At 44.6% G+C, this 13,157-nt stretch overlaps 1 protein-coding gene across 2 annotated transcripts in view; it reads left to right on the top strand.

Moving 5' to 3' along the window:
• Positions 1–3,112: 3,112 nt before the first annotated feature.
• Positions 3,113–13,157, top strand: part of LOC145859164 (FH1/FH2 domain-containing protein 1) — a 232,819-nt gene continuing 222,774 nt past the window's right edge. Inside the window, exons 1-2 of one of the 2 annotated variants that reach the window (XM_082958030.1) lie at positions 3,113–3,552; positions 9,828–9,934. In XM_082958030.1, coding sequence (XP_082814156.1) covers positions 3,388–3,552; positions 9,828–9,934 — 272 coding nt within the window. In that variant the 5' untranslated portion in view covers positions 3,113–3,387. The remainder of the gene's footprint in view (positions 3,553–9,827; positions 9,935–13,157) is intronic. The other variant, XM_082958033.1, reaches the window with a different exon arrangement.

Raw genomic sequence — 13,157 nt, 5'->3', positions numbered from 1 at the left:
CCTTTGTTGCCTTGGCCATGTGTTTTGGGTCATTGTCATGCTGGAATACCCATCCACGACCCATTTTCAATGCCCTGGCTGAGGGAAGGAGGTTCTCACCCAAGATTTGACGGTACATGGCCCTGTCCATCGTCCCTTTGATGCGGTGAAGTTGTCCTGTCCCCTTAGCAGAAAAACACCCCCAAAGCATAATGTTTCCACCTCCATGTTTGGCGGTGGAGATGGTGTTCTTGGGGTCATAGGCAGAATTCCTCCTCCTCCAAATACGGCGAGTTGAGTTGATGCCAAAGAGCTCCATTTTGGTCTCATCTGACCACAACACTTTCACCCAGTTGTCCTCTGAGTCATTCAGATGTTCATTGGCAAACTTCAGACGGGCATGTATATGTGCTTTCTTGAGCAGGGGGACCTTGCGGGCGCTGCAGGATTTCAGTCCTTCACGGCGTAGTGTGTTACCAATTGTTTTCTTGGTGACTATAGTCCCAGCTGCCTTGAGATCATTGACAAGATCCTCCCGTATAGTTCTGGGCTGATTCCTCACCTTTCTCATGATCATTGCAACTCCACGAGGTGAGATCTTACATGGAGCCCCAGGCCGAGGGAGATTGACAGTTCTTTTGTGTTTTTTCCATTTGCGAATAATCGTACCAACTGTTGTCACCTTCTCACCAAGCTCCTTGGCGATGGTCTTGTAGCCCATTCCAGCCTTGTGTAGGTCTACAATCTTGTCCCTGACATCCTTGGAGAGCTCTTTGGTCTTGGCCATGGTGGAGAGTTTGGAATCTGATTGATTGATTGCTTCTGTGGACAGGAGTCTTTTATACAGGTAACAAACTGAGATTAGGACCACTCCCAAGAGTGTGCTCCTAATCTCAGCTCGTTACCTGTATAAAAGACACCTGGGAGCCAGAAATCTTTGATTGAGAGGGGGTCAAATACTTATTTCCCTCATTAAAATGCAAATCAATTTATAACATTTTTGGCATGCGTTTTTCTGGATGTTTTTGTTGTTATTCTGTCTCTAACTGTTCAAATAAACCTACTATTAAAATTATAGACTGATCATTTTTTTGTCAGTGGGCAAACGTACAAAATCAGCAGGGGATCAAATACTTTTTCCCTCACTGTATATCAGAAGATGTTGGAGTGAGTCAGAAGATGGAGTGAGTCAGATGATGTTGGAGTGAGTCCGAGGATGTTGGAGTGAGTCAGAAGATGTTTGAGTGATTCAGAAGATGTAGGAGTGAGTTAGAAGATGTTGGAGTGAGTTAGAGGATGTTGGCGTGAGTTAGAAGATGTTGGAGTGAGTTAGAAGATGTTGGAGTGAGTTAGAAGATGTTGGAGTGAGTTAGAGGATGTTGGAGTGAGTCAGAGGATGTTGGAGTGAGTTAGAAGATGTTGGAGTGAGTCAGAAGATGTAGGAGTGAGTCAGAGGATGTTGGAGTGATTCAGAAAATGTAGGAGTGAGTTAGAAGATGTTGGAGTGAGTTAGAGGATGTTGGAGTGAGTCAGAAGATGTTGGAGTGAGTCAGAAGATGATGGAATGAGTCAGAAGATGATGGAATGAGTCTGAAGATGTTGGAGTGAGTCAGAAGATGTTGGAGTGAGTCAGAAGATGTTGGAGTGAGTTAGAGGATGTTGGATTAAGTCAGAAGATGTTGGAGTGAGTCAGAAGATGTTGGAGTGAGTTAGAAGATGTTGGAGTGAGTCAGAAGATGTTGGAGTGATTCAGAAGATGTTGGAGTGAGTGAGAAGATGTTGGAGTGAGTCAGAAGATGATGGAATGAGTCAGAAGATGTTGGAGTGAGTTAGAAGATGTTGGAGTGAGTCAGAAGATGTTGGAGTGATTCAGAAGATGTTGGAGTGAGTTAGAGGATGTTGGAGTGAGTTAGAAGATGTTGTATTGAGTTAGAAGATGTTGGAGTGATTCAGAAGATGTTGGAGTGAGTTAGAAGATGTTGGAGTGAGTTAGAGGATGTTGGAGTGAGTCAGAAGATGTTGGAGTGAGTCAGAATATGTTGGAGTGAGTTAGAAGATATTGGAGTGAGTCAGGGGATGTTGGAGTGAGTTAGAAGATATTGGAGTGAGTCAGGGGATGTTGAAGTGAGTTAGGGGATATTGGAGTTAGTCAGAAGATATTGGAGTGAGTCAGAGGATGTTGGAGTGAGTTAGGGGATGTTGGGGTGAGTTAGAAGATGTTGGAGTGAGTTAGAAGATATTGGAGTGAGTCAGGGGATGTTGGAGTGAGTTAGAAGATATTGGAGTGAGTCAGGGGATGTTGGAGTGAGTTAGGGGATATTGGAGTTAGTCAGAAGATATTGGAGTGAGTCAGAGGATGTTGGAGTGAGTTAGGGGATGTTGGGGTGAGTTAGAAGATGTTGGAGTGAGTTAGAAGAATTTATTTTAAAAGAAACTACTATTAATGTTAATCCGAGAGACTCTGATATGATGTTTTATAGTGATCCAAATGATATGGACCCTGATTTATCTTTCATGGAAGATTCTTTATCCATAAAATGAAGTGGGCAGAGAACAAACCCCTCTTCACATTATTTAAGATAAAATTTAAATATTATTTAGAAATCTATCAGTAAACGTAAAAACAATACACACCATAAAACTTCTTGACAAATTGAAAATGTATCTGGATTCTGTAATACCCCTGTCTGTTAGGTTTATATACTGTTGTTTGTATATTTCAGTTTTTTGTATTTGTTGTTTTCATAATAAAATCTAAAGGCCGACAGGGCAGATTAAATGTACACTTCACAGTCAATCCAGCAGAGAGCGCTCTATCATCATCATTGTTAATCCTAATTACTTGGGAATGGATCTGACGTCAGTAGTCTTAATTGACGGGTGTCAATTAACAAATGAGCAAAAACTTTAGCATACCTAATTAGACTATCAATAATCGATTCCTCAGTTAATATTAGGCTTCGCCCACCACCATTTTTTATTTTTTTTATTCTCCCAAGTGTTTAGTAAGTTAATGTTTTCCGCCGAACTAGGAGTTTGAATCGTGTCAGTTTAACCGCTGTGCCATCTGTAGCTCTGTCTATTTCCATCAGCATGAGTCACTCATTTTAAACTTCCAGCAGCGTTTCCACCCCGTCACACAGCGCTTCCTGGTAGCCGCAGTCACACGGTCCGCTAGGGGTTGTCCGCTGTGGTGCGCTCTACAGCAAACAGCTTCCCTTTAACACGGACAGAGCGCGTCAACTGTGAACAACAAGCTTTTTCCTTTCTTTTCTTTATTTTAAATGGAAGTTTAGGACAAAAAAAAGGAGGGGGGGGGGGGGGGGAATTATATCCGCTTGGTCACAACTCTACACCGCGACTGACCGTAGAGAAACAGTTATCCCGCCCGGCTGAGGAGAAACAGCCATGGCTATTATAACCTGCCGAGTGCAGTATTTGGAGGACTCGGACCCTTTCGTGTGTACCAACTTCCCGGAGCCACGGAGACCGCCGCCCTATGATCTGGATGAAAACATCGCCTTGATCGAACAGATAGCCGGGGTTCACAAACTCCTGGAGGCACCGCTGAAGGTCAGTTTTTTATTTAAATTGGACAGCCTCATCCTCTTTCTAAAATAACTTGGTGCGTTCAGGACAATATGCTGTCTACCTACACAGGTGTGATCCCCCCATGGTGATTGACTGGCTGACGTCCATGGTCATGTCGTCCACAACACGGGGTGTTCTTGTCAAAACGAGCCCACCAGTACTTTATTAACAGTCCAGTTATTGCATATTTCAAAAAGAAGATAGCCTTGATAAATGAATATAAATGAATAATTTACCCTGGGGAAAGTTATCTAAACTAGAACATGCAGGTGAATGATTTATAGGTAGTTGATCAAGGACAGTTTCACCCTCTAGTTTGCTGAAGGTTGTTGATTTTAAACATTATTAAAAACGTATTTGGCTAAAATGCAAATGTTGATTTAGGGTTAACACAGAGGGGTTGGAGGAGGAGGTTAACACAGAGGGGTGGGAGGAGGAGGAGGAGGTTAACGCAGAGGGGTGGGAGGAGGAGGTTAACGCAGAGGGGTGGGAGGAGGAGGTTAACGCAGAGGGGTGGGAGGAGGAGGTTAACGCAGAGGGGTGGGAGGAGGAGGTTAACGCAGAGGGGCGGGAGGAGGAGGTTAACGCAGAGGGGCGGGAGGAGGAGGTTAACGCAGAGGGGCGGGAGGAGGAGGTTAACGCAGAGGGGCGGGAGGAGGAGGTTAACGCAGAGGGGCGGGAGGAGGAGGTTAACGCAGAGGGGCGGGAGGAGGAGGTTAACGCAGAGGGGCGGGAGGAGGAGGTTAACGCAGAGGGGCGGGAGGAGGAGGTTAACGCAGAGGGGCGGGAGGATGAGGTTAACGCAGAGGGGCGGGAGGAGGAGGTTAACGCAGAGGGGCGGGAGGAGGAGGTTAACGCAGAGGGGCGGGAGGAGGAGGTTAACGCAGAGGGGCGGGAGGAGGAGGTTAACGCAGAGGGGGGGAGGAGGAGGTTAACGCAGAGGGGCGGGAGGAGGAGGAGGAGGAGGTTAACGCAGAGGGGCGGGAGGAGGAGGAGGAGGAGGGTAACGCAGAGGGGTGGGAGGGTTAACGCAGGGGCTAACCCCTTCCAACCACTCACAACCCTGTATTTCTCCTCCGTGTATGATTAAAACTAGAGACTACTTGTCTCCTTTTGAAAACATTCCTTTACAAATTAACCTAATCACTCCCTTGCCCCGGGGTGAGAGCCTGTGCATCCCAAATGGCACCCTATTCCCTTTATAGTGCTCTACTCTAAGGGCTCTGGTCAACAGTAGTGCACTATGTAGGGAATAGGGTGCCATTTGGGATGTAAACAGATAGTTCCCGGGCTGTTAGAGAGATAGCATGGAAATGTCAAAACTCATCTCGTATCAGATAAATGAGTCTAAGAGTTATTTCAACGTTGTAGGACTAACAACAATGTTTTTTGCTCTGTTCCTTATAGTTTTTGTGGGAATAGTTTTTTATTATTTCAACATAATAACTTGAAAGTTTTTTTGTTTTTTTTCTCTGTTCTTCGTTTTAGTTTGTTAGTTTATTATAGGACAGTGTTTTCTGTTACAGTAGGTGTTATGATAACCTCTGACCCTCCCCCCCCATCCTCTCTCTCTTCCTCCCTGGATGTCAGTTTAGTCTAAGTGTAGTTAATACCCAAGGAAAGGGTGGGATCTGTAAACATAAGATACGCTGCAGATACCAGCCCTGTAATGCACCGGTCTGGTAGCGGCCCTGTAACGCCCCAGTCTGGTAGCGGCCCTGTAACGCCCCGGCCTGGTAGCGGCCCTGTAACGCCCCGGCCTGGTAGCAGCCCTGTAACGCCCCGGCCTGGTAGCGGCCCTGTAACGCCCCGGCCTGGTAGCGGCCCTGTAACGCCCCGGTCTGGTAGCGGCCCTATATGCACCAGTCTGATACACAGGGATTACCTCCAACATGGCACATTGTTACCTAATATACAGTGCATTTGGAAAGTATTCAGATTCCTTCCCTTTTTCCACATTTTGTTACATTACAGCCTTATTCTAACATGGATTAAATACACATTTTTGTCATCAATCTACACACAATACACCATTATGACATCACAATACACCATTATGACATCACAATACCCCATAATGACATCACAATACCCCATAATGACAAAGCAAAAAAGGTTTGTATACATTTTTGCAAATGTATAAAAAAAAAAAAAAAAACAGATTCCTTATTTACATAAGTATTCAGAACCTTTTGTTATGAGACTCGAAATTGAGCTCAGGTGCATCCTGTTCCATTGATCATCCTTGAGATGTTTCTTCAACTTGATTGGTGTCCACCTGTGCTAAATTCAATTGATTGGACATGATTTGGAAAGGCACACACCTGTTTATATAAGGTCCCACAGTTGACAGTGCATGTCAGAGCAAAAATCAAGCCATGAGGTCGAAGGAATTGTCCGTAGAGCTCCGAGACAGCATTGTGTCGAGGCACAGATCTGGAGAAGGGTACCAAAACATTTCTGCAGCATTGAAGGTCCCCAAGAACAGTGGCCTCCATCATTCAAAAATTGAAGAAGTTGGGAACCACTAAGACTCTTCCTAGAGCTGGCTGCCCAGGCAAACTGAGCAATCGGGGGAGAAGGGCCTTGGTCAGGGAGGTGACAAAGAACCTCATGGTCACTTTGACAGAGCTCCAGAATTCCTCTGTGGAGATAGGAGAACCTTCCAGAAGGGCAACCATCTCTGCAGCACTCCACCAATCAGGCCTTTATGGTAGAGTGGCCAGACGGAAGCCACTCCTCAGTAAAAGGCACATGACAGCCCACTTGGAGTTTGCCAAAAATCACCTAAAGGACTCTGACCATGAGGAACAAGATTCTCTGGTCTGATGAAACCAAGATTGAACTCTTTGGCCTGAATGCCAAGTGTCATGTCTGGAGGAAACCTGGCACCATCCCTACGGTGAAGCATGGTGGTGGCAGCATCATGCTGTGGTGTTTTTCAGCGGCAAGAACTGGGAGACTAGTCAGGATCGAGGGAAAGATGAACGGAGCAAATTACAGAGATCCTTGATGAAAACCTGCTCCAGAACGTTCAGGCCCTCAGACGGGGTCAAAGGTTCACCTTCCAACAGGACAACGACCCTAAGCGCAAAGCCAAGACAACGCAGGAGTGGCTTTGGGACAAATCTCTGAATGTGCTTGAGTGGCCCATCCAGAGCCCGGACTCATTGTACCTAAACTGTATGTGTAAACATGTGTATGCAGGGCCCAGCTGTAAAAGAGACCTTGGTCTCCGTCTGTGTTCCTTGTTGAAATACAGGTATAATAATAATACTTCAACCCGATCGAACATCTCTGGAGAGACCTGAAAATAGCTGTGCAGCGATGCTCCCCATCCAACCTGACAGAGCTTGAGAAGATCTGTTGAGAAGAATGGGAGAAACTCCCCAAACGCAGGTGTGCCAAGCTTGTAGCGTCACACCCAAGAAGACTCGAGGCTGTAATCGCTGTCAAAGGTGCTTCAACGAAGTACTGAGTTAAGGGTCTGAATACTAAAATGTGAAGTTTTGTTATTTTTAGTAAATTAGCAAAACTTTCTCAACGTATTTTGGCCATCTTGTATTCAAGATCCTAAATGGCCTAGCTCCCCCTCCACTCAGTATTTTTGTAAAACAGAAAACCCAAACATATGGCAGCAGATCCACAAGGTCTGCCATGAGAGGTGACTGTATAGTTCCCTTAAGGAAAAGCACCTTTAGTAAATCTGCTTTCTCTGTGAGAGCTTCCCATGTCTGGAATACACTGCCATCAGACACACATAACTGCACCACCTATCACACTTTCACAAAATGCATGAAGACATGGCTAAAGGTCAATCAGACTTGTGAACATAATCCCTAGCTGTGTATTGCCGCTTTCCATGTTGTCTGTTGTCTGTAGCTTGTGAGGTGTGGAAACACTGTTGTTTTTATGGATTTTGTCTTGTTGCTTTTTGTTCTATGTTGCTCTGTCTGTATGCTACATCTTGCTTGTCCTATGTTGCTCTGTCTGTATGCTATGTCTTGCTTGTCCTATGTTACTCTGCGTGTGCTCACTGTTCAATGATTGTCTATATTGTAATTGTTTTTAATAACCTGCCCAGGGACTGCGGTTGAAAATTAGCCGGCTGGCTAAAACCGGCACTTTTACTGAAACGTTGATTAATGTGCACTGTCCCTGTAAAAATAAAATAAACTCAAACTTTCATTATGGGGTATTGTAACGTCATTATGGGGTATTGTGATGTCATTATGGGGTATTGTGATGTCATTATTGTGAGTAGATCAGGGGGGAAAAAAACAATTTAATCAATTTTAGAATAAGGCTGTAAAGTAACAATGTGGAAAAAGTGAAGGGGTCTGAATACTTTCTGAGTGCACTGTAGTGCACTGCTTTTGACCAGGGCTCACAGGGAAGTATTGCACTATATAGGGAGTAGGTTGATATTTGGGGCACACGAAGGCATGGGAAGCCAAAGGCACTACTGGAATAGTGTGGATGGTATTATAATAGTGTCATATTCTGGTGAGATGAGGTATTAGAATGCTGCTTCCTCCTAGTTCTAGTCTGGTCCCAGATCAGGTATTAGAATGCTGCTTCCTCCTAGTTCTAGCCTGGTCCAAGATCAGGTATTAGAATGCTGCTTCCTCCTAGTTCTAGCCTGGTCCCAGATCAGGTATTAGAATGCTGCTTCCTCCTAGTTCTAGTCTGGTCCCAGATCAGGTATTAGAATGCTGCTTCCTCCTAGTTCTAGCCTGGTCCCAGATCAGGTATTAGAATGCTGCTTCCTCCTAGTTCTAGCCTGGTCCCAGATCAGGTATTAGAATGCTGCTTCCTCCTAGTTCTAGCCTGGTCCCAGATCAGGTATTAGAATGCTGCTTCCTCCTAGTTCTAGTCTGGTCCCAGATCAGGTAATAGAATGCTGCTTCGTCCTAGTTCTAGTCTGGTCCCAGATCAGGTAATAGAATGCTGCTTCCTCCTAGTTCTAGTCTGGTCCCAGATCAGGTAATAGAATGCTGCTTCCTCCTAGTTCTAGCCTGGTCCCAGATCAGGTAATAGAAGGCTGCTTCCTCCTAGTTCTAGTCTGGTCCCAGATCAGGTATTAGAATGCTGCTTCCTCCTAGTTCTAGCCTGGTCCCAGATCAGGTAATAGAATGCTGCTTCCTCCTAGTTCTAGCCTGGTCCCAGATCAGGTAGTACTCTTGCGAACTCCGTTACTGGCATTGTGATGTCACAGTTGCAGAAGAAGTTAAGAGAGCAGAAACAGACCCAGGCTAGCTTCCTCCCTCATAACGTGGTGCTCACTGGAGCTTAATACCTTCTGCAGTGTTTAGATACCTGGTTATTTGTGGTATGCTTGATTATTTTTTTTTCTTCTGCTCCCTCCCTTGGTTGGCATTGTTGTCATTCTGTCTATACGATCTGGAATGGTTGGTATTTAAAGGTTGTTGAGGCTGTTAGGCTGCATACTTTAATGTGATAATGTCTGTAGAAAGTATGTAACCTACAGTACCTGTCAAAAGTTAGACACACCTGCTCATTCAAGGCTTCACGGTGGGAACCGCACATGCGGAGATCATCCGTTCACTTACTCTGCGTCTCACAAAGACACGGCGGTTGGAACCCCAAAAAAATCTCAAATTTGGACTCATCAGACCAAAGGACAGATTTCCACCGGTCTTAATCAAATCAAACTTTATTTGCAGCATGCGCCGAATACAACAAGTGTAGACCTTACCGTGAAATGCTTACTTACAAGCCCTTAACCAACAGTGCAGTTCATGAAGAAGAAAATATTTACCAAGTAGGCTAAAATAAAAAGTAATAATTAAAAGTAACACAATAATAATAACAATAACGAGGCTATATACAGGGGGCACCGGTACCGAGTCAGTGTGCAGGGGTACAGGCTAGTTGAGGTAATCTGTACATGTAGGTGGGGGCAAAGGGTACAGACTAGTTGAGGTCATCTGTACATGTAGGTGGGGGCAAAGGGTACAGGCTAGTTGAGGACATCTGTACATGTAGGTGGGGGTGTAGTGACTATGCGTAAGTAACAAACGGCGAGTAGCAGCAGTGTACAAGAAGGGGGGGGGGGGGGTCAATGTAAATTGTCCGGTGGCGATTTTTATTAATTGTTCATCAGTCTAATGGCTTGGGGGTAGAAGCTGTTGAGGATCCTTTTGGTCCTAGACTTGACTAATGTGTTGACTGTTTGTGTAAATATTTCACTACACCCCCCTGACATGGCTGTCCCTGTATTTGTTCCGTCCCAGTTGGAGGAGTGTGCTCTGCAGATGGCCCCCAATGGGAACTACCTGGACCTGGACCTATCTCTGGGGGAACAGAAAGACGATGTGGAACAGCTCTATGACGACGTGGCGTAAGGACACCTCTCCTTCTCTCCCTTCCTCCTTCTCTCCTCTGTTTGACCTGTCCTTCACTGAACTCCTTCTCTCCTCTGTTTGACCTTTCCTTCTCTCCTCTCCTTCTCTCCTCTGTTTGACCTTTCCTTCACTGAACTCCTCTCCTCTGTTTGACCTCTCCTTCTCTCCCTTCCTCCTTCTCTCCTCTGTTTGACCTTTCCTTCACTGATCTCCTTCTCTCCTCTCCTTCTCCTCTGTTTGGCCTTTCCTTCACTGATCTCCTTCTGTCCTTTTCGTACATACACACACATAAACACATACTTCTGTTCTGCCAGCTCAGCTCAGACAATCATGTCGGGAAACCCGTGTCACTTCTTTCATTCAGGGTGAACCATGAGTTCTACAGTAACACAACATGAAGACACAGTCAGGGTGAACCATGAGTTCTACAGTAACACAACGTGAAGACACAGTCAGGGCGAACCATGAGTTCTACAGTAACACAACATGAAGACACAGTCAGGGTGGACCATGAGTTCTACAGCAACACAACATGAAGACACAGTCAGGGTGTTTCAGGGTGAACCATGAGTTCTACAGCAACACAACATGAAGACACAGTCAGGGTGTTTCAGGGTGAACCATGAGTTCTACAGTAACACAACATGAAGACACAGTCAGGGTGTTTCAGGGTGAACCATGAGTTCTACAGCAACACGACATGAAGACAGTCAGGGTGAACCATGAGTTCTACAGCAACACAACATGAAGACGCAGTCAGGGTGGACCATGAGTTCTACAGTAACACAACATGAAGACACAGTCAGAGTGGACCATGAGTTCTACAGTAGCACAACATGAAGACACAGTCAGAGTGGACCATGAGTTCTACAGTAGCACAACATGAAGACACAGTCAGGGTGGACCATGAGTTCTACAGTAACACAACATGAAGACACAGTCAGGGTGAACCATGAGTTCTACAGTAACACAACATGAAGACACAGTCAGGGTGAACCATGAGTTCTACAGTAACACAACATGAAGACACAGTCAGGGCGTTTCAGGGTGAACCATGAGTTCTACAGTAACACAACATGAAGACACAGTCCGGGTGAACCATGAGTTCTACAGTAACACAACATGAAGACACAGTCAGGGTGAACCATGAGTTCTACAGTAACACAACATGAAGACACAGTCAGGGTGTTTCAGGGTGGACCATGAGTTCTACAGCAACACAACATGAAGACACAGTCAGGGTGTTTCAGGGTGAACCATGAGTTCTACAGCAACACAACATGAAGACACAGTCAGGGTGTTTCAGGGTGAACCATGAGTTCTACAGCAACACAACATGAAGACACAGTCAGGGTGGACCATGAGTTCTACAGTAACACAACATGAAGACACAGTCAGGGTGTTTCAGGGTGAACCATGAGTTCTACAGCAACATGATAGGGTCAGGGTTCCTAGTCGTTGATGCTACAGTATCTTCTGTCCGAGCTGAGTTTCCAGCTGAGTTTAACAGGATTTGTCCATGTTGCAGGATGAAGTGAGTCATTTTACTGAGATATGAAATGTCACTGACTGGAGCGATGCCACGTAGGAGTTAGGTAGACAGAGGGACTTTTACTGATGAATAATTTGTGTTAGTTTTAGGTGTGAAATGCAGAATGATAGGACCAGTTCCAATTGAAGTTGTCTTTCTACTGTGCTTCAGTAGTAATCCAGCTTTCTATCCACCAGTCTCCTTCTCTCAGTGTAGAACATTCTAGACGAATGTAGAACATTCTAGACTAGTGTAGAACATTCTAGACTAGTGTAGAACATTCTAGACTAGTGTAGAACACGTCTCTGACAAAAGCTTTCCAGAACTTGCAAACTGCTTTTTATACTGTTCAACATACCTTGTGTCAATTGAAGCTTATCCTCAATACTGACTAAACTAAACTAATGGTGTTTTCTAAAGCAAGAAATAGACCTTTGAACCTTTCACCTATTACTACCTGTCAGGGCAATGAGATTGAGACTGTAACCTCATATAAATATCTTGGAATTTTAATTGATGACGCCCTCTCTTTTTTTAAATTGCATATTCAACAACTTATAAAAAAAATTGAAGCTGAAATTGGATTTTATTTTAGGAATAAGGCCTGTTTTTGTTTTGAAGCCAGAAGGAGGCTAGTATCAGCTACATTTATGCCTTTACTAGACTATGGGGATATTTTATATATGAATGCTTCCGCTCAGTGTTTGAGATCAATTGACACCCTTTACCATGGCACTTTGAGATTTATTTTAAACTGCAAAACCCTTATGCACCACTGCACTTTGTATACCAGGGTTGGCTGGCCTTCTCTAGTCACTCGTAGGCTCAGTCACTGGTATACTTTTATTTACAAAGCCATTTTGGGTTTACTACCTTTTTTTTATTTTGGCATTTTTACTGTTCAGAAATGTGGTGGGTACTCTCTTCATTCGCTGGACTTTATCCTGCTAACTGTTCCAAATGTCCGAACTGAATTTGATAAAAGGGCTTTTATGTACTCTGCGCCATTGGCTAGGAACGCCTTACAAAATACTTTTAAACTGGAAGAACTTGTCCCGATTGGTATTTTTAAATCAGTGATGAAGGATCTTGACTGATTCCCTGACCTGTCAATGTTTTGAAATTTTCTGTTTTTGATTTTGTTATACTCTTGTGAATTCTATGTTTTTACTAGATTACTTGTAGTTTTTCATGTTGTTTGTCTGTCATTTTTGTAATGACTTGGTGCTGCCTATCTTGGCCAGGACGCTCTTGAAAAAGAGATTTTAAATCTCAATGAGACCTTCTTGGTTAAATAAAGGTTCAATTAAACAATTCTAGAGCATTCTAGAGTAGTGTAGAGCATTCTAGAGTAGTGTAGGGCATTCTAGAGTAGTGTAGAGCATTGGTTCCCAACCTTTTTTGGTTACTGTACCACCATCTGCGTTTCGCTCTGCCCTGAAGTACCCCTCGTGTATTTTACCAGTAGGCCTATGGTCTAATGAGTCTTCTCAAGTACCCCCTGCAGATAGGCCAAGTACCCCCGGGGGTCCTAGTATCCCTAGTTGGGAATCATCGGTGAAGAGCATGGAGCTGTGAGGAGAGATGCTGGGTACACGGTTATCTGTGTCTCATGGTGATGTGAGGAGAGATGCTGGGTACACGGTGCTCTGTGTCTCATGGTGCTGTGAGGAGAGATGCTGGGTACA

Source organism: Salmo salar, chromosome 11, assembly GCF_965601325.2.
Source record: "Salmo salar chromosome 11, fSalSal1, whole genome shotgun sequence".
In the NCBI taxonomy this organism is placed as follows: domain Eukaryota; kingdom Metazoa; phylum Chordata; class Actinopteri; order Salmoniformes; family Salmonidae; genus Salmo; species Salmo salar.
This window is presented reverse-complemented; position numbering and strand designations above follow the sequence as displayed.